General features: G+C 37.5%; 1 protein-coding gene across 1 annotated transcript; it reads left to right on the top strand.

Annotated features, from left to right (window-relative positions):
* The first annotated feature begins 847 nt into the window (after positions 1 to 847).
* LOC17900199 lies at positions 848 to 27,177 on the top strand. Its single transcript, XM_023789529.1, has 63 exons — positions 848 to 1,100; positions 1,551 to 1,632; positions 1,791 to 1,894; positions 2,576 to 2,671; positions 2,768 to 2,815; positions 2,956 to 3,006; positions 3,230 to 3,333; positions 3,490 to 3,607; positions 4,249 to 4,350; positions 4,461 to 4,658; positions 4,911 to 5,068; positions 5,270 to 5,428; positions 5,832 to 5,924; positions 6,075 to 6,429; positions 6,554 to 6,667; positions 7,347 to 7,442; positions 7,559 to 7,626; positions 7,861 to 7,981; positions 8,057 to 8,278; positions 8,366 to 8,593; positions 8,673 to 8,782; positions 8,930 to 9,026; positions 9,315 to 9,410; positions 9,503 to 9,643; positions 9,807 to 9,875; positions 10,247 to 10,693; positions 10,789 to 11,109; positions 11,325 to 11,456; positions 11,562 to 11,675; positions 11,794 to 11,978; positions 12,262 to 12,370; positions 12,454 to 12,597; positions 13,099 to 13,374; positions 13,465 to 14,136; positions 14,343 to 14,549; positions 14,879 to 14,982; positions 15,265 to 15,560; positions 15,701 to 15,785; positions 16,189 to 16,890; positions 16,992 to 17,310; positions 17,591 to 17,749; positions 17,833 to 17,996; positions 18,086 to 18,266; positions 18,342 to 18,620; positions 18,717 to 18,923; positions 19,186 to 19,240; positions 19,458 to 19,588; positions 19,685 to 20,623; positions 20,697 to 20,773; positions 21,091 to 21,529; positions 21,689 to 21,775; positions 22,185 to 22,340; positions 22,416 to 22,600; positions 22,945 to 23,484; positions 23,798 to 23,975; positions 24,061 to 24,203; positions 24,299 to 24,425; positions 24,815 to 25,036; positions 25,285 to 25,641; positions 25,816 to 25,974; positions 26,094 to 26,381; positions 26,542 to 26,747; positions 26,938 to 27,177. Exons 1-62 carry the CDS (start codon positions 1,086 to 1,088, stop codon positions 26,680 to 26,682), a joined length of 12,372 nt encoding a protein of 4,123 aa, XP_023645297.1. The 5' UTR covers positions 848 to 1,085; the 3' UTR covers positions 26,683 to 26,747; positions 26,938 to 27,177.

The raw sequence follows: 27,177 nt of genomic DNA, 5'->3' as shown, positions 1-27,177 counted from the left end.
AATCGAGTTACAAATGTTTCTTTTTGAATCTTTTTGTGTATTTAGTCCCAAATTTTTTTCCATTTTCTTTATAGATGGTATAAACATGCTTAATTAATGTATAAACATGAATATTTTCACAAGTAAATTATGATTCACAGTGCCATTTATTTTAGTTTACTGAATAAAAAAATGATCAGATTGAGTGGATGACAAAAAACTTATTTTTATGGTAAGTTTATCCAAACCAATGTTCTTACCATTGTAAGTGACATGTATATATGTAAGGATTAGAATTGAATAAATTATATGCTTAATTCATAATACTAGATCCCATGCATTTTTATAGATTTTATTAAAGCATGGAAATAGCTTCTAACCTCTTGATGATTGATAAATAGTCAATTAATTTAAGTTTATTGAAGTTTGAAACTACATTAATTAAGAGAATATCGAAAATAATCATAGTAACATAAAGCATGTGTCTAAAATATCTTGGAATCTTACAAAATGATTATTTTATTATTTATAAAAATAATTTTATAAGGTATCTATATTTATGACCACTAACAAATAGACTCAAGTAACAATCATGAACAGAAACAATTTTATGTGGTTCAAATCTGATAATATTAAAAGTTTATGGAGAATTGTCGTTACTTTAAGAAATAATAAGGGTCAAAAGTAAATTAAGGTATTGTTGTTTGAAATAGTAAATCATAATTAAATTAAAAAAAAGTATCTTGACCGGAAAAAAGAAGGAAAATACAAAATACAAAATGTCTACGACCGGCACGTATATTACCTCAAAACTCATCCCTGAGTCTCCTTCTTCTTCATTTTCTCACAAACCGTCTCTCTCTCTCTCTTTCTCTATCTCTCTCGAGTCGCTTGCTTCTTCTATCTCTCTCTCTCGGTAGATCGATCTCTGGGATTTGAAGAACCTTTTTGTTTGATTTGGAATTTTGAGATCGTGCTTGACACTATTAATGTTGAATCGGTTCGTTTCTCGGATCTCGATGATCCTCGATTTTCTCAACCAAACTTGAAAACCAAAAACCTTTCCAGTTTTTTTCGTTCCTCTAGCTTAATTTCTTGTCGCCGCCATGTTCGAAGCTCATGTAAGCCCTCTTCTCATAATTTTGGGGATTTGCCACGAGTTACTTCTTTACCGGGAAATTTCAGTTTTAGAAGATGTGTGTGTTTTTGGTTTAGCTTCATGTTGCGATGCTTGGTGATTGATTAGCTATGGGAATGTGTTGGATTTATGTTTGGTTATGTATATATCTATGGGAAAAATGGGTTTTATTAGCATCTGTGTGAGCAGCAATGGTAGCTGTTACTGGAGAGTAATTAGTTGAATAGTGCATTAACGATTAGAATAGAAATGAGGGACATAGCCGTTCAGCTTGGTTGGTTTGAAGGACTTTCTAAGTTGGTGGTTTGGATTGTTAATTGGATACCCTTTTACAGTTATAGTGATCTGTTACAGTTATAGTGATTGGTAATTAGTTTGATGTCCACCTTAATTGATTGAATTGAGTATTTATTAATTGTGACTCGGTATTCAGGTCCTGCATCTGCTTCGGAGGTATTTGGGTGAATATGTGCATGGACTCTCGACAGAGGCTCTGAGAATTAGTGTTTGGAAAGGTTGTATTTTCTTTCATGTTACAATTTTTGTTATATTGATATTTTAGGGCGTATAGAAATTTTTGTGTACAAAGACTGCTCTTAATTTATGTAGAGATGTAATCCCTTGGCTGTCTAGTCAGTTGTTGTTTTTGATGTTGGGTTTTCTTGCTTTTCAGGTGATGTTGTTCTTAAAGATTTGAAGTTAAAGGCAGAGGCTCTGAATTCACTGAAGCTTCCAGTAGCTGTCAAATCCGGTTTTGTTGGAACCATCACTTTGAAGGTTGCTATTTTTTCCTCTTGTTTGAAGTTTGATGATTTTCCTCCAGACCACTGTTCCTGTCTGTACGCTTGACAGATAAAGCATATTTCTTCTTTCTCAAATGTTTGCCTACTTGATATGTCGATAATTTATGTTGGATTGGTAATCCTTGCTAGAGTTACTTGCAGCGTCTTTCTTCATATACTAGTTCCGATCTAAGTAAGAGTCATTTGGGGATTTCGAGAGAGGAAAAACCTCTGTGAATACATAGCTATAAATGCTTACATAACCAGAAATGTTTGCATGTATGATGCTCTCATGTCATTAAGATAGCAGTGCTGGAAATTGGTTTCAGTTTAGATTATGACGAACATATTGGCAGGTAATAGTGATCAGAGTGGAAAAATTTAGGTCATTGTTTATAAATTCTGAGCTACAAAGTTACATATTTGTTGACAAAAAAAAAAGTTACATATTTAATTGGATAATGTATGGACGGGAAAAATGCAATAGATATGCATGTCATTCTGTTTGTTGCATATATTGAAGCTTTTGATAATAAGTCAAATGTCATGGAGATCGGAAGTCGGGTGATATCCTCATTTCTGAACTTGGATTGGATTAAATGCAGCAAACACTAATTTTATCAGGAGACTGCTGTAGTTATGGCTAGTTATGACTCATACAAACCTTATTTTTCAGGTCCCTTGGAAAAGTTTGGGGAAAGAGCCAGTCATTGTTCTGATCGACCGTGTCTTCGTTCTTGCTTATCCTGCCCCTGATGACCGAACACTAAAGGTATTATGTTGGAATTGTTATGTCTGTTTGCTTGTTTCACCTTTAAGCTTTTCACTTTGGTTGGAACTGAATTTGCTTATACTAATTACATACTAGGAGGAAGACAGGGAAAAGCTTCTAGAAACCAAGCTTCAGCAGATCGAGGTACCTAATTTTTCTGGCCGATGCAGCTTCTTCGACACTTCTATATATGATCATAACATGAGTCTTGGATATTCATTTTCATCAACAAGATAAAGTTTGATATTATTCTGAGTTATCATTCTCTTGTCTGTTACATATAGGAAGCAGAAACAGCGACTCTTGAAGCAAGGGCAAAATCTAAGCTGGGAAGTGTATGTCTCTAAACTTGATAACTTAATTTTTATTAATCTTCTTATTTTCTTTTCAGGTGGGTATCTGTTTAAGTGAGGCTGGAACTTTCCTAGTCAGATTAGAGGATAACTTATGATCGTTTACGAAAGATTATATGCAGTCCTTGCTAACTACCTGATGATAAAACTCTCATGCGCTAAGCTTGTTATAACTTATACCTCTTTTATGGTTGGTTCGTTTCAGCCTCCATCAGGAAATTCATGGCTAGGTTCTATAATTGCTACTATCATTGGTAATCTGAAAGTATCCATCAGCAATGTACATATTAGATACGAGGATTCTACAAGGTTTGTAACTGTTTGCCTGTTTGTTTCTCTTTTTTCTTTTCCCTTATGATTTTGTGGCTATATCTAGCTCTTATTCTCACTTTTAGTGTCTTTGCTGTTGGGCGTTTGTTGGAGACGACTTGTTAGCTTATTTCTTATTTCAACTTTATGGTCTAGTAATCCAGGGCACCCCTTTGCTGCGGGCATCACCTTGGCCAAGCTCGCAGCTGTTACAATGGATGAAGAAGGAAATGAGACCTTTGACACAAGTGGCGCTTTGGATAAACTGCGTAAGGTGAAATTTTTATTTCTTTCCATTCTTTTCTCAATTGGCCGAAGTAGTTGATAGTTGACAAAAAGCATTGTGTTTCGAAGTAGATGCGTGTTTGGATTGTAAACAGCTATGGTTCCATTGGGACGTTTGTGTTCTCTTGTGGTTCATAATTGGAATACAAATCTAGTTTTCTCATTTCTTAATATATTCTCCGACTTCGAAGATATCCCATTATGTGGTCTCTTCATCTATGAATTTCAAGGGTTCTTCTCCCAGAGGTCTCAAATACAATAAAACATTGTTTGAGCTTTTAAAAGGAATTTGTATTTGTTTCTTCCTGCCAAAACATGGATAATGACGTTGCAGTTTCAGATATACTTCTAGGCTCTTATACCCGAATAATTTGGAATATAATTTGTATTTCTGTTTGCCTTCAATTAGTTATTTTCTCTAATGTTTCGTTTCCCTTTTCTTTTGCTGTGTTCGTTTTGAATGCTAGTTATAGTGTAAGCTAATTAACGATAATGCTGAGATTCCAACTGAAATGTACTTTTTTACGAGGTCCGTTGATGGAATATCTGAAGTGTGATGAATGATGATGATCCTACTTATTGACTTGAACCAAATTTATTTTGCTAACACATGGTCTTTGTTTGTAACAGTCATTGCAGCTTGAAAGGCTTGCTCTGTATCATGATTCTAATAGCTTTCCCTGGGAAATAGAGAAGCAATGGGATGATATCACTCCTGAGGAATGGGTTGAGGTTTGTTCATACATACTTTTTTTCTTGGTGTTTTCTTTTTTTGCCTGGTTCTTGGTCAATTGAAATGATTTCGAGTGTTATATATTTAACTTTTGACTGTCTTACTACAGATATTTGAAGATGGCATAAGGGAGCAGACCGAGCATAAAATAAAGTCTAAATGGGCCTTAAATCGTCACTATCTATTGTCCCCTATCAATGGATCTCTTAAATATCACCGGTTAGGCAACCAGGAGAGAAATAATCCGGAGATTCCATTTGAAAGGGCATCGGTTATCCTTAATGATGTTAACGTCACTATCACAGAGGTACCACTTTCTGTACTTGATATAGTTGGTTCTGTTTTTTTTTTTTTTTTTTTTTTTCTGGGGACGTGTTCCTCATTTTCATCCAGGGTTAACAGTAATTTTTTCTTGTCCGTTCTGATTTCTTCTTTCTGTATTCCAACTTTCGCAGACCCATTAGAGATTAATATTGCATCTGCTTAGTGATTTCATTATTCTTGAGGTGTTGGACTTAACTCTCCTGCATTTTTTGTTTTCCCTTTTTCTTAATAACAGGAGCAATATCATGATTGGATAAAGCTAGTTGAAGTTGTTTCCAGATACAAAACATATATAGAGATTTCACATTTAAGACCCATGGTTCCTGTTTCAGAGGCTCCACGTCTGTGGTGGCGGTTTGCTGCTCAAGCTAGCTTGCAACAAAAGAGATTATGGTACATGTTTGTTTCATTTTACTCTCTTTTATGTATGATGCCACTGCCATAATAGGAGAAGAAAAAGCATTTTTTTGTCAGAGCTATTTGGTTTTTAGTCTTGGATAGTTTTGAGCATCGTCTGGTAAAGTATGACTGGGCTTGATCTGTAAATAATTTTACTTTTTGATCTGATTTTTGCATATATTTACCCAATTTCAGTTACCGATTTTCTTGGGATAGCATTCACCATCTTTGCCAGTTACGTCGTCGCTACATTCAGCTGTACGCCAATTTTCTGCAGCAGTCATCAGATGCTAATTACCCAGAGATGAGAGAAATAGAAAAGGACCTTGATTCCAAAGTGATTCTTTTGTGGAGGTAATAATCATGTCTCAACATTTTGAGTGGAAAGCATGTGGTTTCTTAACATGATTAAATCCCACCTTCTGATGCATACCCCTGGAATTCCATCCAGCTGACACTTGATCTCTAGATTTATTTGAGAAGTTCACATGGCCATGGTTAAGTTTCTATTATACTGGCGTAGATTCCACCCTAAATAATCTGCCTTATATTTTCCTTGTGTTATGATACCACTTATTGCTGATAAAATTCTTGATTACATCTAGTGTTATGGTACCACTTATTGCTGATAAGAAGTTCAAACTCTGCTATTCTTCCTTTCCATTTTCATTATGATTCTCAAAGTTACTGTTCTGCCTATATGCTTTTTCTCCTTCCGTCTTATCTTATTGTGTATTATGTTGTATTGCCATCATAGGTTGCTTGCACATGCAAAGGTAGAATCTGTAAAGTCAAAAGAAGCAGCTGAGCAGAGAAAGCTGAAAAAGGGTGGCTGGTTTTCATTCAAATGGTCAGTGGGGTTTGCTGATTCTTTCAAGATATATATTTTCTTGCTTGTTTGGCTGTTCAGTTTTTCTTTCCTGTCGTAGCCATCAAATGCAACGTCACAGGTGGAAACCATTTTAGTCTTCTAACTTTTGTGACTACCATATCCATGAAGGCGGACAGAGGCTGAAGATGATCCAAATGTCGATAGTGTGGCTGATGGATCAAAATTGATGGAGGAAGGATTGACTAAAGAAGAATGGAAGTCCATTAATAAGTTACTGAGTCATCAGCCAGATGAAGAGATGAATTTGTATTCAGGAAAAGACATGCAGAATATGACTCACTTTCTTGTAACGGTATCAATCGGTCAAGGTGCAGCTAGGATTGTTGATATAAATCAGACTGAGGTGCTGTGTGGTAGGTTTGAGCAGCTCGATGTGACGACTAAGTTCAGACATCGAAGTACTCAGTGTGATGTGTCACTGAGGTTCTATGGCTTATCTGCACCAGAAGGTTCGCTAGCGCAGGTTTGTTTTCAATTTCCACCTTATGACCAGGGTCAGCAATCTCTTTGATTATCTTCGATATTCCTGCGCATAAAATGAAGTTTGACCTCCTCCCTCCCCTCTCTGCTTCATGCTCGCATTGCAGAGTGTATCCAGTGAGAGAAAGACAAATGCCTTGATGGCTAGTTTTGTGAACGCACCAATTGGAGAGAACATTGATTGGAGGCTATCAGCCACAATATCCCCTTGTCATGCTACGGTAATCTCTTCATATATGTATGCTCTTGAAACATGGACATTGATCTTCCTAATAGTCGCGTAACTGTAAGATATGTCCAGAGTATATCTAATATTTAGCTGGTGGCATTGAATAAAGTGTATGGATTCCTGAAGATTGGGGACCGCCAATTTTCAGGGGGCCTTAGAGAGTTTTTTGGAATATTAAATCTCCTGTATGCTGCTTGCTTCCTTTTTGGAAATTATCGAGGAAGAAGGTTATGGGTCGTTAAATTTTCTTGAAATTAAGAATTACTTGTAACTCCCATGGTCCTATGTTTTTCTAAAGTGTGGAATTTAGTTGTAGAGAGAACATAAAGTCTATCTAGTATGAACGTTTAACCAACTATAAAAGTTTTCATTGTTACCAAATCCAGCTGCCACCAAGGGATCACTAAACACTATTCAGAATAGATATTTTTCTTTTTCTTTTCCGGATTAAATAATTTTGTCTTTGGGGATAGGAAGAGTGGGTTTCTTCAGTGCTCTTCTAGAATATTTGAAATTGACTTAGTTCGATGCTTTTATGTTATATTTATTCTGTCTTGATATTTTTCTTTTCCTGTTTATAGTTCCACCTTGCCCCCTATTTTATTTGTTATTTTATCTTTCTATCTGGTACCACTGCTTTGAGTTTAATTGGAGGTTTTACATATTCACAGATTTGGACTGAAAGTTATGATCGTGTATTGGAATTTGTGAAGCGAAGTAATGCAGTCAGCCCTACTGTTGCACTGGAAACTGCTGCTGTGCTTCAGGTATTGGTGTAATGCGCACTAGCAATTTTCTCACTTTTACCTTGTTTCTTACATAGTTTTTTTTTTTCATACTTATGGGCCATAGCATTTTATTTTATTTTCACCGTTAATTGCAGATGAAACTAGAGGAAGTGACTCGACGGGCTCAAGAGCAACTTCAAATAGTGTTGGAGGAGCAAAGCAGGTAAGAACATTTTAACTGGATTTTATATGTCCCTTTTTGTATCTTTGCCCATATGATCAGAGTTGGACCATTTGGTAGTCACTACAGTGGAATGTTTGTTCCATGAAACAAAAGATTTTTGTCCTTGTAAACTGTTGGAATAATTATTTAATCAATTTTTATTATTAAATCAGTTTTTACAAGTAGCATAATTTTCACCGGCTTTCCTCTTTTTTTTTGCCTTTGGTTTCCCAGATTTGCTCTCGACATTGATCTTGATGCTCCAAAGGTAAGAATTCCTCTGAGGGCTTCAGGATCGTCCAAATGCAGTAGCCATTTCCTATTGGATTTTGGTAATTTTACTTTAACCACCATGGTAAGTTTCCAGACTATCCCTTTGAGCTTACTAGTGTTTCCTTTTTGTTTTCTTATATTACTTGTACAATTGCAGGATACTCGGTCTGAGGAGCAAAGGCAAAACTTATATTCCCGGTTCTGCATTTCGGGAAGAGATATTGCTGCTTTCTTTACAGACTGTGGATCTGACAACCAAGGTTGCAGTTTACTCATGGAAGATTTCACTAATCAGCCAATTCTGTCTCCCATTCTAGAGAAAGCGGACAATGTTTATTCCCTTATTGATAGGTGTGGAATGGCAGTTATTGTTGATCAGGTATTTCCTTGCGTAATATATCATTTTTAAGAGTCAATTGCTACAGTGAGGCATTTCTATTTGACACATATCTATTTCTTGCTAAAGATCAAAGTACCTCACCCAAGTTACCCATCCACTAGAATTTCCATTCAAGTGCCAAATATTGGTGTTCATTTCTCGCCAACAAGATATATGAGGATCATGCAGTTGTTCGACATCTTGTATGGTGCTATGAAAACCTACAGTCAAGCTCCTGTTGATCATATCCCAGATGGAATCCAACCTTGGAGTCCTGCAGATCTTGCTAGTGATGCTAGAATTTTAGTTTGGAAGGTATGCATTATGACATATATGTACTTTCCGAGCTTGGTTGATCTGTACTAGCTTTGATTTTCTAAATCTACTTTTTCAGGGAATTGGTAACTCTGTTGCTACTTGGCAATCTTGTCGCCTTGTTCTATCTGGTTTATATCTGTATACATTTGAATCAGAGAAGTCACCTGACTATCAACGTTATTTATGGTTAGTGCTATTTTAATTCATTATTTTTTTTCACGTTGTTTCTTTCGTTCTCTCAATTTTTTTATGTTTTCCTAGTACTCTTTTCTACTAAAGAAACTTTTGCTAGTGTTAAAAAACGACGTTCAAAGTATAAACGTATATGTGCAGCATGGCTGGTAGGCAAGTATTCGAGGTTCCGCCTGCAAATATTGGTGGTTCCCCATATTGTCTTGCTGTCGGTGTAAGGGGAACAGATCTTAAAAAGGTAAGCTAAGCTGCTTTATTGTAAACAATAAAATTCATATTAGAACCGAAAAATTTATAAGTTGTCCAGGGAATAAAATATACTCCCTTGGTAAATTGGTTATGCCTGCTAAATCTTGGAACAATGATCGATAGTGTAATGATTCGCTGAATCTTACTTTTATTGAAGTTGCTCATAACAAGACGTTATACTGGAGAAAAATCCAGCGCACATATATTCCGTTACAACCTTGCTTTGTTTGTGGTATTTTCATTTTCGTTTATCTGATGGATCTTATTTATTCTTCAGGCCCTGGAATCTTCTAGCACCTGGATCATAGAATTTCAGGGGGAGGAGAAGGCGGCTTGGCTGAGAGGACTGGTCCAAGCCACCTATCAAGCTTCTGTATGTCTTTAAATTTTCTTTCTTCTATTCTCTGGCTGTCTTTCTGCATTGATTGTCTTTGGTTAATGCTGAAAAATCTTTTTCTTTTCTAGGCACCTCTGTCGGGGGATGTACTTGGTCAAACGAGTGATGGTGATGGTGACTTCCATGAAACTCAGACCAGGAATATAAAAGCTGCTGATCTAGTTATTACTGGTGCTTTGGTTGAGACAAAGTTGTACTTGTATGGAAAGGTTAGCTGTGAATTGCTTTTTACATATTTTTATATTCAGGCTATTTGTATGCCACACCATATTTTGATTAGGAACTTTGGTAGGTTCTTGACAAACCATTTAGATTCTGTGAAAGAAATTTTTCCTTTTCAACTTCACTTTTTAAATCCTATATATTTCGCAGATCAAGGAAGAATGTGATGAGAAGGTTGAAGAGGTTCTGCTTCTTAAAGTTCTTGCTTCCGGAGGAAAGGTTTGTGTTTGCTGGACATATTTCATTTCGTTAAGTTTTGAGGTAGTGAGTTATATGCGTGTGTTTAGTGCGTGGGCACTAAGGAGAGAAGGTGTAAAGGACAGGGCCTGCTGGGTGTGTGAAACTTAGACAATCTAACTCATAATGTTTGGATTTTGGTTAAAATGATATAATTTTATTCAGCTTGGCTAAGCTATTGCATATCTTAGTGGCATCATTTTTCAAGTTTTTCTTTGGTGGATGTTTACTTTCGTCCACTTAGAGGGTTCCCCTTCCTGACATGCTTTGTTATTTTTTTCTAAGTTGTTTTCATTTCCTAAGTTTTATACAATAGACTAGTTTGATAGATACATAATGTGTTTGCTTTGCAGGTGCACGTGATAAGTTCTGAGAGTGGTTTAACTGTTAGGACAAAGTTGCACTCTCTGAAAATCATAGATGAACTTCAGCAGCAGCACTCGGGAAGTGCTCAATATTTGGCTTACTCTGTTCTGAAGAATGAAGACATACAAGAATCATTACGAACATATGATTCTTTTGACAAGGAGATGCCTGTAGGACATGCAGATGATGAAGATGCCTACACAGATGCTTTGCCAGAGTTTCTGTCTCCTACAGAACCCGGTACTCCTGATATGGATATGATTCAATGCAGCATGATGATGGACTCCGATGAACATGTGGGACTAGAGGATGCTGAAGGTCTTTGCGACGAGGTATTTTATGACGTGCAGGGTGGGGAATTTTCTGATTTCGTATCAGTTGTTTTCTTGACGAGGAGCTCCAGCTCCCACGATTATAATGGCATTGACACACAGGTATGTAATTTAAGACCACGGGAGGACATCTTAGTGAGGCAAATATATTTCCTTTATCAGCTTTACTAAGTAGTTCTGTTTGAAATCAATTCCAGATGAGCATTCGCATGTCAAAACTGGAGTTCTTTTGCAGCAGACCAACTGTAGTTGCTCTAATTGGTTTTGGATTTGACTTGAGCACTGCAGCATATATCGAAAATGATAAAGACGCCAACAATTTAGCATCTGAGAAATCTGCTAGTGAGAAAGAAACAAATGATGAAAGTGGACGCATTGAAGGCTTACTTGGATATGGCAAGGATCGTGTTGTGTTTTACCTGAACATGAATGTTGATAATGTGACTGTCTTTCTCAACAAGGAGGATGGTTCTCAGCTTGCGATGTTTGTGCAGGAACGATTTGTGTTGGACATTAAGGTAAGATATATTGACCTCAGGCATCAAATCAGGCATCATATTTGATGTATTTGATTTTGTTTTTAATTTTCTCTTAATATTGGCCCTGTGCAGTAGTACAACAAAACCAAATTTGTTCATGATATTTTTGTAAAAGTTGATTTGTAGTTTAATGTGTATTCATAGAGAATCAGTTTTAGTTAACTAGTTTAGGCTATATTTGCTTATTTTTCAAGGTTCACCCGAGCTCTCTTTCAGTAGAAGGGACTCTAGGAAATTTCAAACTCTGTGACAAGTCGTTAGACTCTGGAAACTGTTGGAGTTGGCTCTGTGACATACGTGATCCGGGTGTTGAGTCTCTCATCAAGGTATTGAATATAATTTATAAGACGGTTTTATACCTGTTTCTGTGATAATGTTGATTCTTTTTGGACGTGATTGTTCATCTGCTTAGTCTTTGTTTCACTCTGCAGTTCAAATTCAGTTCTTACAGTGCTGGAGATGACGACTATGAAGGATATGATTACAGCTTATCTGGTAAACTATCGGCTGTTCGCATTGTATTCCTCTACAGATTTGTTCAAGAGGTATCATTGTCACTGAACCTTCCTTTTACTTGATTGATTTAAAATGCAACTGAAACTTATACATGTTCTCTTTTGGACATCATATTATTGTGGAACAACCCAATGAAATGGTTTACAGGTTACAGCGTATTTCATGGGACTTGCCACTCCTCATTCTGAAGAAGTCATTAAACTGGTTGACAAAGTTGGAGGCTTTGAGTGGCTAATCCAGAAAGACGAAATGGATGGTGCTACTGCGCTGAAACTGGACCTTTCATTAGACACTCCAATAATTGTTGTCCCTAGAGATTCTCTTAGCAAAGAGTAAGTAGAATTATTGTGTGATAATTTCTATATGTGCTATCCTATCAAATACTGATTAAGTTTAGGATAATACTTAAGTTTTTATGGCTCTCTAGTGCTTTTGATGCCTTTTAGCTATATCAATTATTGCAGTCCAATAGTTGCCATCAAAATAGATTACCTAAAGAATATGAAAGCTTGAGGTCTGCAACATGTTACTCTTTTTTTATTGAACCTCCACAAGGTTTACTTAACCTTTTCTATGAATCTTGGTAAAATCTTAACATACTTCTATTTTCTGCAGTTACATTCAACTTGACCTTGGGCAGTTGGAAGTATCAAATGAAATAAGTTGGCATGGGTGTCCGGAGAAAGATCCAAGTGCTGTACGTGTAGATGTTCTTCATGCGAAGGTACATATATGTGAACACTTACATTTAACGTTCGGAGTGAATTATCCTGCCTGCTGATTATTTTTTTTGCTCTTTTTGTAAAGATTCTTGGATTAAATATGTCAGTAGGCATAAATGGTTCAATTGGTAAACCAATGATACGTGAAGGCCAGGGACTGGACATCTTCGTCCGGCGCAGCCTAAGAGATGTTTTTAAAAAAGTCCCAACACTATCAGTTGAGATTAAGGTATGAGTTTACTTATTCGCTAATTTTTGAGGTATTTATATTTTCTTTGGGTTGTAAAGAACCTAGACTTTGTACAGAGGAAGTTTGTTTGTTGTCTTTGCTTCTTGATATTGCTAGACTATAGATAACTATACTTATAATCCTTATTATTTTATGAGGATTGCCTTGCTATCTGAGACTGAAAATGGAATAATCACAATTTTATATTAATCATTGTCTTCCAAGGAAGCTTGAAACTTGGAGTATAATCTTGTTAATCATTGTCTTGTTGCTTCTCTTAACTTCTGATGAAATAATCACAATTTTTTTTCAATCATTGCCTTGCTAGATGGAATAGTGTCTTTGTTTTTTTTTTTTGGTTATCATAAACAATATTGATAGTCTTGTTACATTCTCTTAACTACTGGTATCAGTAGTCACTTAGGACTAATATTTTAATTTGTAGGACTAAGTATTTTTTTTTTCTTAGGACTAATTATTTTCTCAATATTTGCCGTGCAGATTGATTTCTTGCATGCTGTGATATCTGACAAAGAATATGATATTATTGTAAGTTGCACATCCATGAATTTGTTTGAGGAGCCAAAGCTTCCTCCAGATTTCCGCGGCAGCAGTTCTGGTCCCAAAGCTAAAATGCGTCTACTGGCTGACAAAGTTAACTTGAATAGTCAGATGATAATGTCACGTACAGTTACCATACTGGCTGTTGATATCAATTATGCTCTTCTCGAGTTATGTAATAGTGTTAATGAAGAGTCACCATTAGCTCATGTTGCGGTACGTGCTTCTAAGCCTGATTCTCGATATCTCTGTACATAACTCTAGGAACTATATTACATATCTAAGATACCTATTTTTCACTCACAGCTTGAAGGATTATGGGTATCCTACAGGATGACGTCACTATCTGAGACAGACTTGTATGTTTCCGTTCCTAAAGTTTCTGTTCTTGATATCCGTCCTAACACGAAGCCTGAAATGCGATTGATGCTCGGCTCATCGGTTGATGCTTCCAAGCAAGCTTCCTCTGGATCTTTTCCCTTTTCTCTTCATAAGGGAAGCTTTAAGCGAGTCAACTCTAGGGCTGATCTTGATTTTGACGCACCATGTTCAACAATGTTGCTGATGGATTATAGATGGCGCGCATCCTCTCAGTCATGTGTTTTGCGGGTTCAACAACCTCGTATCCTTGCTGTTCCTGACTTCCTTCTTGCGGTTGGTGAATTTTTTGTTCCAGCTTTGCGTGCAATTACAGGAAGAGACGAAACGTTAGATCCAACAAATGATCCAATCACCCGAAGTCGCGGCATAGTTCTCTCTGAGCCTCTCTATAAACAGACAGAAGATGTTGTGTACTTGTCCCCGTGTAGACAGTTGGTTGCAGATTCACTAGGAATTGATGAGTATACTTATGATGGATGCGGAAAAGTAATCTCGTTTAGTGAGCAAGGAGAGAAGGATTTAAACATAGGAAGATTAGAACCCATCATAATCGTTGGACATGGAAAGAAGTTGCGGTTCGTCAATGTGAAAATTAAGGTTGAGCTCTTCTCTTTTAATCGGTTTAATATTAAATTTATGTAATTCACATATTCACTTGGCATGCTTAGAGTAAATTTCTATCTGTTTTCCAAGCGCTTATATAATGAAGAGGAGAAGGAATTTTCTTGTTATAATCATTGCTATACACTCCCTTTTTCTAAAAACTAGCTGTTTACTTTCTATTTTTGCCTTCTATATGGCAGAATGGATCGCTTCTGAGCAAGTGCATTTACTTGAGTAATGATAGTAGCTGTTTATTTTCTCCGGAAGATGGTGTTGACATCTCAATGTTAGAAAACGCCTCATCTAATCCTGAGAATGTGCTTAGCCATGTGCACAAATCATCAGATGTTTCAGACACTTGTCAATATGATTCGAAGTCTGGTCAGAGTTATACCTTTGAAGCTCAGGTAGGTTTACTTGCAGATCTTATTTTATTGTCTGGTTTATTTAAGTTTTGAGTGCCTACTTTATAGTTGTTTTTTTTTGCTCTTTGTTTAACCGAAAATTAATAAATGATACATGGTTTCTCTCTTTACATGTTACCTTATTTTTTAAAAACACTAGTCCGTTCCTTTCTTTTCTCGTTTGACTCACAGCATTTGATTACATAGAGGTCACCTCCTCAACCTTCCCCAGTAATCTACCACAAATTCTGGATTCCAGGCTATCTGATTAATGAAAAACATGAATACTTGTTTTAATGTATTTGTTAAATTCATAGGTTGTTTTTGTGCAGGTTGTGTCTCCTGAATTCACATTCTTTGATGGTACTAAATCATCTATGGATGACTCCTCTGCTGTAGAAAAGCTTCTGCGAGTGAAATTGGATTTTAATTTTATGTAAGTGCAGCGTTCTCTAAACCTCAGTGATTTAAATCTGTCAACATTTATTCATTCATTAAAATTCTAGGCAGTTAAATCTGAACGGAACATCTCGTTATTCCCGCAGACACAAATATGATTGCTTGATAACTATCTCTATGACTTTGTAAGAAAATGATTCTACTAGAGTAACCCCCATCTGACTGACCTCCACTACATCCTGCCCATGACATTGAAAACAAGCTGCTTTCTTGAGTTTCATCTTACTTTGTTGATGTAATTTTGTTCTTGTTTCAACAGGTATGCCTCAAAAGAAAATGGCATCTGGGTTCGAGCCTTGCTAAAGAACCTAGTGGTTGAAACTGGTTCTGGTCTTATCATTCTTGATCCAGTTGATATCTCCGGGGGATACACTTCTATGAAAGAGAAAACAAATATGTCCTTAACCTCCACTGACATATACATGCACCTTTCTTTGAGTGCTCTTTCTCTCCTACTGAATCTGCAGAGCCAAGTAATTGGAGCTTTACAATCTGGAAATGCTATTCCTTTAGCTTCATGCACCAACTTCCACAGGATTTGGGTTTCACCGAAAGGTATGGCATCAGTAACTTATGTGGCATGGTTCAACCTTAAAGCTGTTTGATTTTTTGGTCTAGCCACATGGTCTATATTCTTTCGCAACTGTATCAGATAATTACCCTGTTGATTATTTCGTTTTGGGAATGATGAGCAGAAAATGGACCGAGGAACAACCTCACAATTTGGAGGCCGCAGGCTCCTTCAAACTATGTCATATTGGGAGACTGTGTGACGTCAAGGTAATATATCAGTGCCTCATCTAGTTATATGTATATCTCGTCGTTATATATCTTTTGCTTCAATATTTTTATTCCTACAACAAAAGCTGACTATGGTTATTGTTCGTTTTTCCCGTCTCACAAAAAAAATATTCTTGAAGGACAGAAAAAAACTTTCTGTTTTCTCATGACTATTTATTCACTCCTAAATAGCATTGAACTATGTCTATACATCATTTCCGTACCAAAAATAAGCAAGCTCTTGTTATATTAGTGTTGTAAGGTTAATGGGTAGTTGGGCATAACATGATGATAGTGCTTACAACTGATTAACAAGAGTTTGGTCCAGTGAACAAATATTTTCTTTTTTTCTGGAAGTTAAATCTGCATTATATCATTAAATCCCTTAAAATTTTCCTTACAGGGCAATTCCTCCTACACAAGCAGTAATGGCAGTAAGTAATACATACGGGCGTGTAAGGAAGCCAATTGGGTTTAATTGTATTGGCCTGTTCTCTGTTATTCAAGGTTTAGAAGGGGCTAATGTTCAACATTCCCGTGATAGCAACGAGTGTTCCCTCTGGATGCCTGTAGCTCCTGCAGGGTACACTGCTATGGGTTGTGTTGCAAATTTAGGAAGTGAGCCACCACCTGATCACATTGTTTATTGTCTAAGGTCTGACCTTGTATCTTCCAGTAGTTTCTCTGAGTGCATATACACCGTGCCCTCCAGTTCATTAGTTGAGTCTGGATTCAGCATGTGGCGTGCTGATAATGTTCTTGGATCCTTCTATGCTCACACTTCAACTGGAGTACCTTCCAAAAAATATAGCTCTGGTCTCAGTCATTGTCTTCTTTGGAATCCCCTTCAGTCGAAGACATTTCCATCCTCTGACCCATCATTGACAAGTGGATCTCGGAGCGAGCAAACTAGTGATCAGACTGGAAGTTCATCCGGATGGGACATTCTCAGGTCAATTTCTAAGGCAACTAGTTATCATGTTTCAACACCTAATTTTGAGAGAATCTGGTGGGACAAGGGTGGTGATCTTCGTAGACCTGTCTCAATATGGAGGCCTATACCACGTCCTGGGTTTGCAATATTGGGTGATAGCATAACTGAAGGGTTAGTAAATATTAACTTTTACTTTATCTCTATATTAGCTACTGTGAAGGGACTTGTTTTCTTATACAAATGTTGTAACCTTTGAGTTCTTCTCTCATTAGATTGGAGCCACCTGCACTGGGACTACTCTTCAAAGCAGATGACTCTGAGATTGCTGCAAAACCTGTTCAGTTCACTAAAGTCGCACATATTGTAGGGAAAGGTTTAGATGAAGTTTTCTGCTGGTTTCCTGTTGCGCCTCCTGGTTACGTTTCTTTAGGATGTGTTCTCTCTAAATTTGATGAGCCACCACATGTAGATTCGTTTTGTTGTCCAAGGATTGATCTTGTTAACCAGGCCAACATTTATGAAGCGTCTGTCACAAGATCTTCAAGTTCAAAGTCTTCTCAATGCTGGAGCATTTGGAAAGTTGACAATCAGGTTGGACAACCCATTAAATTTTTTATTGTGTCTCTTTTCTTTGAAGGCTCCCACTTAACATTTAACCGTGAGATATCTACCATCCCCATTTAATTTTTTATTGCGTCTCTTTTCTTTGGTGGCTCCCACTTAACATTTAACCGTGAGATATCTACCATCCATTTTTTTTTAGCTTAATTACCCACATAGTGAAATTCTCAGTGTTCCCTTGTGTTTGGCTATAGCGGGAACCCCGGAATCTATTTTCCAATCTTGATATGGCGGCTGATACCTTGTGTAGGCATGCACTTTTCTTGCACGTTCTGATCTTAAAAGACCTCCAAGTCGGTTGGCTTTCGCTGTTGGAGAATCTGTAAAGCCGAAGACACAGGATAATGTAAATGCAGAAATTAAGCTAAGATGCTTCTCCATGACACTTCTAGATGGTTTACATGGAATGGTATGTTATATGGTCAAAGTTATTAGCCAAATTTTTGGAACCCACCAGTGTTTACATCTTGATCCTATTCTGAATTCTTCCAGATGACTCCTCTCTTTGACACAACTGTCACCAATATCAAGCTAGCAACTCATGGTCGTCCTGAGGCCATGAATGCAGTACTCATTTCATCAATCGCTGCTTCAACATTTAATCCGCAGTTGGAAGCGTGGGAGCCGCTTCTGGAGCCATTTGATGGAATATTCAAGTAAAGACAGTAACATTTTCTATTTATGATGTTAACTGCATTTAAATTATAGTATTTGGAATAATAATTTGATTGCTCACACTTTGTAGGCTGGAAACATATGATACTGCTTTGAACCAATCGTCAAAGCCAGGAAAACGGCTGCGAATTGCTGCTACTAACATTTTGAACATGAATGTTAGTGCTGCAAACCTTGAAACTCTTGGTGATGCCGTTGTTTCCTGGAGAAGGCAATTAGAACTTGAAGAAAGAGCAGCCAAAATGAAAGAAGTAAAGTATTCTATTCTATTTTTGTGAAAGTATAAGTTTTCATAGTTTTTTACTTTCTAATCTTCTGTGGTACAGGAATCCTCTGTTTCTCGCGAGAGTGGGGTTCTTTCATCTTTTTCAGCTCTTGACGAAGATGATTTTCAGACCATTGTAGTAGAGAATAAACTCGGCCGTGACATATATGTGAAAAAGCTGGAGGAGAACTCAGATGTAGCAGATGTAGTCGTAAAATTGTGTCACGACGAAAACACTTCTGTCTGGGTTCCACCTCCAAGGTTCTCCAATAGGTTAAATGTTGCAGACAGTTCTAGAGAAGCACGCAATTACATGACTGTACAGATTCTTGAGGCTAAGGTTTTTATACAGTATTTAAACATCATTTGAAATAATTACAGTGGCCTGTTTGAGATTTGTATGGTTAAGATGGCACTTTCACTTTTTATTTTGCAGGGTTTGCATATCATTGATGATGGTAACAGTCACAATTTCTTTTGCACCCTACGACTCGTTGTTGATAGTCAGGGTGCAGAACCACAAAAACTTTTTCCTCAAAGTGCTAGGACAAAGTGTGTGAAGCCTTCGACTGCACTCGTCAACGCCATGATGGAGTGCACTTCCAAGTGGAATGAACTTTTTATTTTTGAAATTCCAAGGAAGGTATACATAATGAACAGTTAGTATTATGCCTACTTTGTTCATATAGGCGGTGTACATAAGCTATTAAGCCTAGAATTAGCATTGAATTGAACTGTATATAAAGCCTAGTCACTCTTCCAGTATCCGTTCTGATTTAGATGGTTAAGTACAGTTAGATTCGTATGTTTATCTACAATATTCTTTTTTGAACTGGAAACAGTTTTTATGATTTTGGAATTGATCTCATATGACTAGCTATTTTTTTTTCATTTGATTGTTATAGGGATTGGCCAGATTGGAGGTTGAGGTAACAAACCTTGCTGCTAAAGCTGGAAAAGGTTCAATCCTATTACTGCTTAGATCTTTTTTTCTTTGACCTGTTCAACTATCCTCTATTCGTGTGTGATTTTTTTCTTCTTGAGACATTATTTATTTTTCATTTCCTTGGATTGTCCACACCTGATATGTGAATACAATATGACTCGACATGTTCCCAAGAGTTCAGTGACAACATTGTACCAATGTTACATGATTGTTAGCTCTTGACTAATGCAGGGGAGGTTGTTGGGTCGCTTTCGTTTCCTGTTAGACATGGGGAAAGTACGCTTAGAAAGGTTGCTTCAGTAAGGATGCTACAGCATTCAAGTGATGCAGAGAATATAAGTTCCTATACGCTGCAGAGAAAGGTTAGTTGTTTTTAATTTATTTTAGGGTGTGTTAACGTATATCTCAAGCTTTTATAACATGCATTCTCGATTTACCATTTGATTCATGAAATAAAGAATGCTGAAGATAAACATGACAACGGGTGCTTGCTTATCTCAACATCTTACTTTGAGAAGACTACAATACCCAACACACTAAGAAAAATAGAAAGTAAGGATTTTGTTGACGGAGACACTGGTTTCTGGATTGGAGTTCGCCCTGATGACTCATGGCATAGCATTCGCTCGCTGCTTCCGCTCTGTATTGCTCCGAAATCACTACAAAATGATTTCATTGCAATGGAAGTTTCTATGAGAAATGGAAGAAAGCACGCAACATTCAGATGTTTAGCTACAGTTGTAAATGATTCAGATGTCAATTTAGAGATATCCATATCTTCTGATCAGAATGTCTCTTCTGGAGCAAGCAATCATAATGCTTTGATTGCCTCTAGATCTTCATATGTTTTACCATGGGGATGTTTATCAAAGGATAGTGAACAGTGCCTGCATATCAGGCCAAGGGCTGAGAACCCTCATCATTCTTATGCATGGGGTTGTTGCATCGCCGTGAGTTCTGGTTGCGGAAAAGATCAACCATTTGTTGATCAAGGGTTGCTTACTCGACAGAATACTATCAAGCAAAGCAGCAAGGCATCTGCATTTTCTTTGAAATTAAACCAGCTTGAAAAAAAGGATATGCTTTTCTGCTGCCAGCCGTCTACTGGGAGTAAGCCATTATGGCTCAGTGTAGGAGCAGATGCGGCAGTTCTTCATACAGACCTCAATACACCTGTTTATGATTGGAAAATTTCTATTTGTTCTCCTTTGAAGCTAGAAAATAGACTCCCTTGTCCAGTCAAATTCACATTGTATGAAAAGACGAAAGAAGGCACATATCTTGAGCGGCAACTTGGTGTAATACCCTCAAGGAAGAGTGCTCACGTATTTGCGGCAGATATTCAGAGACCTGTGTATCTTACGTTAGCTGTCCATGGTGGTTGGGCTTTGGAAAAGGTTGGCCTTGATATTCTACAGAAGAAACTACCAACACTTGAGAACATTACTGAATTTAAATTTTTTCTTGTAGGATCCTATTCCTGTTTTAGATCTATCTTCAAGTGCCAGCGTGTCATCCTTTTGGTTCGTCCATCAACAGAGCAAAAGGTTTGTAACTCTTCATTTTCCTGGAATTGTTAGTCTTTATCTTATTACCTCACATAGATATTGTTATATTTAATATATGCTTGTTAAAAAATGGGGTTAAGATTTTTGAGTCAATAAAGAGTTATCTTTGGTTGCTGTAATAATATTTTGTTTTTTTTCAACTAAGCAGTATCCCTGGGAAAATCTTGTCATCTTATTTATTGACGGAACCTAGTGTGTTAAGGATTAATATATGAAGATTTTTCTTTCTTTTACATAACCTAATACCATACCCAGTGCAATTAATTTTGTTTCCAAACTCTTTTTTGGAGTTTCAGGAGATTGCGTGTAAGTATCGAACGTGATGTGGGAGAAACAGGGGCTGCACCGAAGACTATAAGGTTCTTTGTCCCATACTGGATTACAAATGATTCGTATCTTCCTCTAGGCTATAGAGTGGTGGAGATTGAACCTTCAGAAAATGTGGAAGGTGGTTCTCCCTGTCTGTCTAGGGCTTCCAAATCCTTTAAGAAAAATCCAGTGTTTTCGATGGAGAGGAGACAACAGAAGAAAAATGTCAGAGTGCTCGAGGTTATTGAGGACACTAGTCCTATGCCTAGCATGCTTTCTCCACAAGAATCTGCTGGCCGGAGTGGCGTTGTGCTGTTTCCGTCTCAGAAGGATTCTTATGTCTCCTCGCGAATTGGTATTGCTATTGCAGCTCGGGATTCTGATATTTACAGTCCGGGAATTTCTCTTCTTGAGCTTGAGAAGAAGGTGAGTAGCTAAAGCAGAAATGATTTTCTTAAAACTAATGGCTTGAATTTGCTGGCTGTGTTTTATTTCTTAATTTACAGTCCGGAATTCTGACTCATTTCTATATCTCCTAGTCTCCCAGCAATATTCATATTTAATTAACCACAAATCCTATTCCAGGAACGTATAGATGTAAAGGCATTCTGCAAAGACACCTCATACTACATGCTCTCAGCAGTATTAAATATGACATCTGACAGAACAAAGGTTAGATATCACTGTCATGAGATTTTTATTTATCTCATTGTTCTAGCACATTTAATTATACGAACTATCTAAATCAAATGTGTGCTCAATGAGCACTGCTCATGCATAGTGTTCTTGTTGGTCTTAATTTATGCTATTTGACTGAGACTCCTATGGATTAATTTGACATACAATACTTTTTTTAGCCTCCGCTTTATCTCTTCTGTTTCTGTGAAAAATTATACATGGCGTTGCCATATATTAAGAATCCGTGCTATTTTATATCAAGATGATTTAGAGGCAGATTAATGCGTACTTGTAACTTGATACTTAGCTCTTTTTTTGGGGTCAGAATATTATGTTAAACTTGGTATATTCAGACACTAAATTTATAAATTTAACATTAGATGACTATATTTTCTGTTTTCAGGTTATTCATCTCCAACCACACACCTTATTCATCAACAGGGTGGGCATGAGCATCTGTATTCAACAGTGTGATTGTCAGACAGAAGAATGGATTAATCCTTCTGATCCTCCGAAACTCTTTGGATGGCAGTCTTCCACCCGTCTTGAGTTGCTGAAAGTATGTAAAATACCTTCATATTTTTTAACTTTTTTAGTGGTGATTAATGTGCTTACGAGGGATGGACATTTTCAGTTACGAGTGAAGGGGTATAGATGGAGCACGCCATTCAGTGTCTTTAGCGAAGGTATAATGCGTGTCTCTGTTGCAAGAGAAGATGGAACTGATCAATTGCAGCTAAGAGTACAAGTCAGAAGCGGGACAAAGAACTCACGTTATGAAGTTATTTTCAGACCAAACTCTATCTCTAGCCGTTACAGGTAAAATATATATGCTTCAGTTATCTACCAGATGATATATTTAATCTGATGTCACTGTACTGACTACTGCATTTGCTTGGATTTATTTAGATGGTAAATCTTTCAACTGCTCGATCATGTTTGCATTTATGATTAATAAAATTCCTGCCACATGTGTTCCTTGAAAACTGTTATCATTTAGGTAAATTAACCCATTCGTGGAAGAATCTGCATTAATTCATTTTTATACAGTGATGCATCATGTTTGCTGAATCCAAATGTGTACTCTCTCGTATGGTTATGTCTTTTCACTACTATATCTGACTATGTTTTGTACTCACTAAAATGTGAATCAACTCTCCTAGGATTGAGAACCGTTCCATGTTTCTTCCTATACGCTATCGCCAAGTGGATGGTTTCAGCGAGTCTTGGCAATTTCTTCCTCCTAGCGCGGCTGCTTCGTTTTATTGGGAAGATCTTGGTAGAAGACATCTATTTGAACTCCTTGTTGATGGAAACGATCCTTCTAAATCAGAAAAATATGATATTGATAAGATAGGTGATCATCTACCGCGAAGTGAAAATGGACCTACCAGACCCATACGAGTTACTATTTTAAAGGAAGACAAAAAACATATTGTCAGGATCAGTGACTGGATGCCAGCAATTGAGCCTACGTCAAGCATAAGCAGAAGACTTCCAGCTTCATCTCTGTCAGAACTGTCTGGAAATGAGTCTCAACAATCTCATCTTTTGGCCTCGGAAGATTCTGAGTTTCATGTGATAGTTGAGCTTGCTGAACTTGGAATCTCTGTAATCGATCATGCTCCTGAGGAAATACTGTACATGTCAGTGCAAAACCTCTTTGTGGCATATTCAACTGGCTTGGGCTCTGGGCTTAGCAGGTGAGTTTATCAGGTTCTTTAGGTGTAGTTCTATTTTGAAAAGGCCGTCATATTATCACCAATTTAGCTATTCTGAAATGGCCATACTGATTTTCTACGTAATTCGATAAATGTGGGTACTGTCTCTAGGCATCCAGGGTTTACTGTGTAAAGTTCCATATATCTAGGATGCAGAAAAATATTTGCTTGAGATTTCTTTCCAACGGAAAACATTTGCTAAGTTCATGAATTGCCACTCACGCTTATCAGATTCGGGTGGGTGTTATACAAACAACGCACGCTGGGGTTTTGCTAAATGCTAATTGCTTTCCAGGTTCAAACTGAGGATGCAAGGAATACAAGTTGATAACCAATTGCCATTGGCTCCAATGCCAGTTCTGTTCCGACCACAGAGAACTGGAGACAAAGCTGATTACATTCTGAAGTTTTCTGTTACTTTGCAATCAAATGCTGGCCTCGATCTCCGTGCCTACCCTTATATAGGTTTCCAAGTAAGCTTATAAGATTTCTGTTTTCGGCCTGAACGATTCTTTATTGCATTAAAACTTTTGCTCACAATGTATAACTATGTAATAGGGACGTGAAAATACTCCCTTTCTCGTGAACATTCATGAACCTATTATCTGGCGCGTTCATGAGATGATCCAGCAAGCCAACTTGAGTAGACTATCCGATTCCAAGTCGACGGCTGTGTCAGTTGATCCATTCATTCAAATCGGGTATGTAAGGGGTTTTCTTGTTATATATATGCTGTATACGGAATGAATCTTCCATTCACAATACTTACCTCTAGTTACACCCTCCAATATTGCAGAGTTCTTAACCTCTCGGAAGTTAGATTTAAAGTGTCCATGGCCATGTCCCCCAGTCAAAGGCCGAGGGGAGTGCTTGGATTTTGGTCATCCCTGATGACTGCTCTTGGGAATACAGAAAACATGCCAGTAAGTATTCCAGAGTAATTCATCTGTAGGAAAATGCCCAACAACAAGGATTTTTGTGTTGCCCACGAGCCTATTAAGATACCAATTAACAAAATTTTGTCTACTAATACATAGGTTGATAGAGGATAGTTCAGGTTTTATTTTTCCACCTCTCATGTAGCTATTCGAAAAATAAAACACCATCATTTTGCATCATTGGCCAGTATTCAGTAATTGGTTTGTAAATCATTTTATCTCCGTAGGGATCACCAATTACAGTTTATAAGTCTTCTAGTTTTTAGAAGTTGATATGTCAGTAATTGTAGCTGTACTAATTTCTGCACTTTCAGTCAAACCCAGCTGAATGTTCATATATTTTTCTTTTTCTAATTCATCTTATCCTCAAACAGGTACGCATAAGTGAGAGATTTCATGAGAACATATCCATGCGCCAAAGTACTATGATCAATAATGCTATTAGGAACGTAAAGAAAGACCTCCTTGGCCAGCCTCTTCAGTTGCTTTCAGGTGTTGACATTCTTGGCAATGCAAGCAGCGCGCTTGGACATATGAGTCAAGGCATAGCTGCATTATCAATGGATAAAAAATTCATCCAAAGTCGACAGAGACAGGTTTTTTACTGGCTTTGTTATTTTCTATATCTCCTTGTGCATGTTCCTGTTTCCTGTAGATAACAATATAAACAAGACAAGTTGCCTTCCATTGGTTTATCTAATATGTTGAAAATTTTCCTCTTAGAACTCAAATGTTTTCATGGCTTCTGATACAAGCGAAAGTATGGGCTTGCCACAGTGTTTCTTTCGTGCTTTACATTTGCCCTATTTTACACTCTCATGTGTTTCTTTCTCACATCTGGTAGGAGAACAAAGGTGTTGAGGACTTTGGCGATATTATCAGAGAAGGAGGTGGAGCTCTAGCGAAAGGCCTGTTTAGAGGAGTCACAGGCATATTGACGAAGCCTCTCGAAGGTGCAAAGTCGTCAGGTGTCGAAGGTTTTGTCTCTGGTTTTGGGAAAGGAATAATTGGTGCTGCTGCCCAGCCTGTGAGCGGAGTTCTGGATCTTCTGTCAAAGACCACCGAAGGTGCAAATGCCATGAGGATGAAGATAGCAGCTGCCATCACTTCAGATGAACAACTTCTTCGCCGGAGGCTTCCAAGAGCTGTTGGTGCTGATAGCTTGCTTCGTCCTTACAATGAATACAGAGCACAGGGGCAGGTGCCAGTTTTACCCATGAACCTTTTTAACCATTTATTACTTGCCCTAGTCGTTTCTCTCTTGGTTAGCTGATGAGGAATATGTTTATTGGTTTCTATCTTCGAGCACGAGTCGTTTCTCTCTTGCATCAGAATTCTTATGCAAGTTCAATTCTCCAATATTTTGCGTTTGCAGGTGATATTGCAGTTGGCAGAATCTGGATCATTCCTGGGCCAGGTTGACCTGTTCAAAGTACGTGGGAAGTTTGCATTAACAGATGCCTATGAAAGTCATTTCATTCTACCAAAAGGAAAAGTTCTGATGATCACACATCGAAGAGTGATATTGCTACAAGTGAGTTAGACAATACCTTCTTGCTCTCTATATATGCATAAGGTTTAATTGTTATAGTGTTTGTCATCTGTATCTATCCAAAAAATACTCCTGACAATTACAACTTTTAATGTTTCTAGCAACCCTCCAACATAATGGGTCAAAGAAAGTTTATCCCTGCCAAAGATGCGTGTTCCATACAGTGGGACATTGTATGGAATGATCTGGGAACCATGGAGCTGACTGACGGGAAAAAAGACCAACCTAACTCTCCACCTTCGCGGCTTATTCTTTATCTGAAAGCAAAGCCATATGATTCAAAGGAACAAGTCCGTGTTGTCAAGTGCAGTCCCAACACCAAGCAGGCCTTTGAGGTTTACTCAGCCATTGATCAAGCCATTAACTTGTATGGGCAGGATGCTTTAAAGGTGAGAAGAGCTTTTTATTTCACTTTTGACTACGATAATGCCACTCTATATAGTAATTGGCCTAACATGTTATAAGTGATATTACAGCGATAGAAATGAAATGATAATGCCAAACAAGGAACCAAATTAAGATTATGCTTTATATTGTATCCGTTTTTAGGGAATGGTGAAAAACAAAGTGACTAGGCCATATTCCCCACTTTCTGAGAGTTCTTGGGCTGAAGGTGCTTCTCAACAAATGCCAGCTTCAGTTACACCATCTTCAACCTTTGGCACAAGCCCTACAACCAGCTCAAGTTAAAGCTTGAAGAAGCTGTCTGAATTTTTGAGCTCTCACACCTTCCATTGTGCCCTCTTGACTCCCCGGTAAAGACTTTTTCTTCTTCTCAGTTTTGCTCGAGCAAAGCTTTGATTCTTTTTTCTTTTAGTTTATATCAGTAATTGTTAGGTACACAAGATCTAGGTTTACGGTATTAGCATCTACAGTTTGCTTTCGAAAAATCGGGGAGTGGTAGCATTAGCGTCTCATATCTAATGGACATGCTTTTGTTCTCAGGTTGGGTGAGATGAAACACAGCTTTGGCGGAGAAAGGACATTTCATTTTGTTCAAATTTTTTCTGGTGTAGAGGTTTTGGTAATCATATCGTAGGAAATATAATCGTGTATATATATTATTATAAACGTCTGCAGATCTGTGCTGGTACTGTACAGACTTCTCCAACACTAGACACTCATGTATACAGTGCTTACCTTATATAATTCTATTTATTTTTTTTAACATAATTTCCCCAATAA

Source organism: Capsella rubella, unplaced genomic scaffold (assembly GCF_000375325.1).
Source record: "Capsella rubella cultivar Monte Gargano unplaced genomic scaffold, Caprub1_0 scaffold_1, whole genome shotgun sequence".
In the NCBI taxonomy this organism is placed as follows: domain Eukaryota; kingdom Viridiplantae; phylum Streptophyta; class Magnoliopsida; order Brassicales; family Brassicaceae; genus Capsella; species Capsella rubella.
The sequence above is the reverse complement of the archived record's forward strand: the minus strand, read 5'-3'. Positions and strand labels throughout refer to the sequence as shown.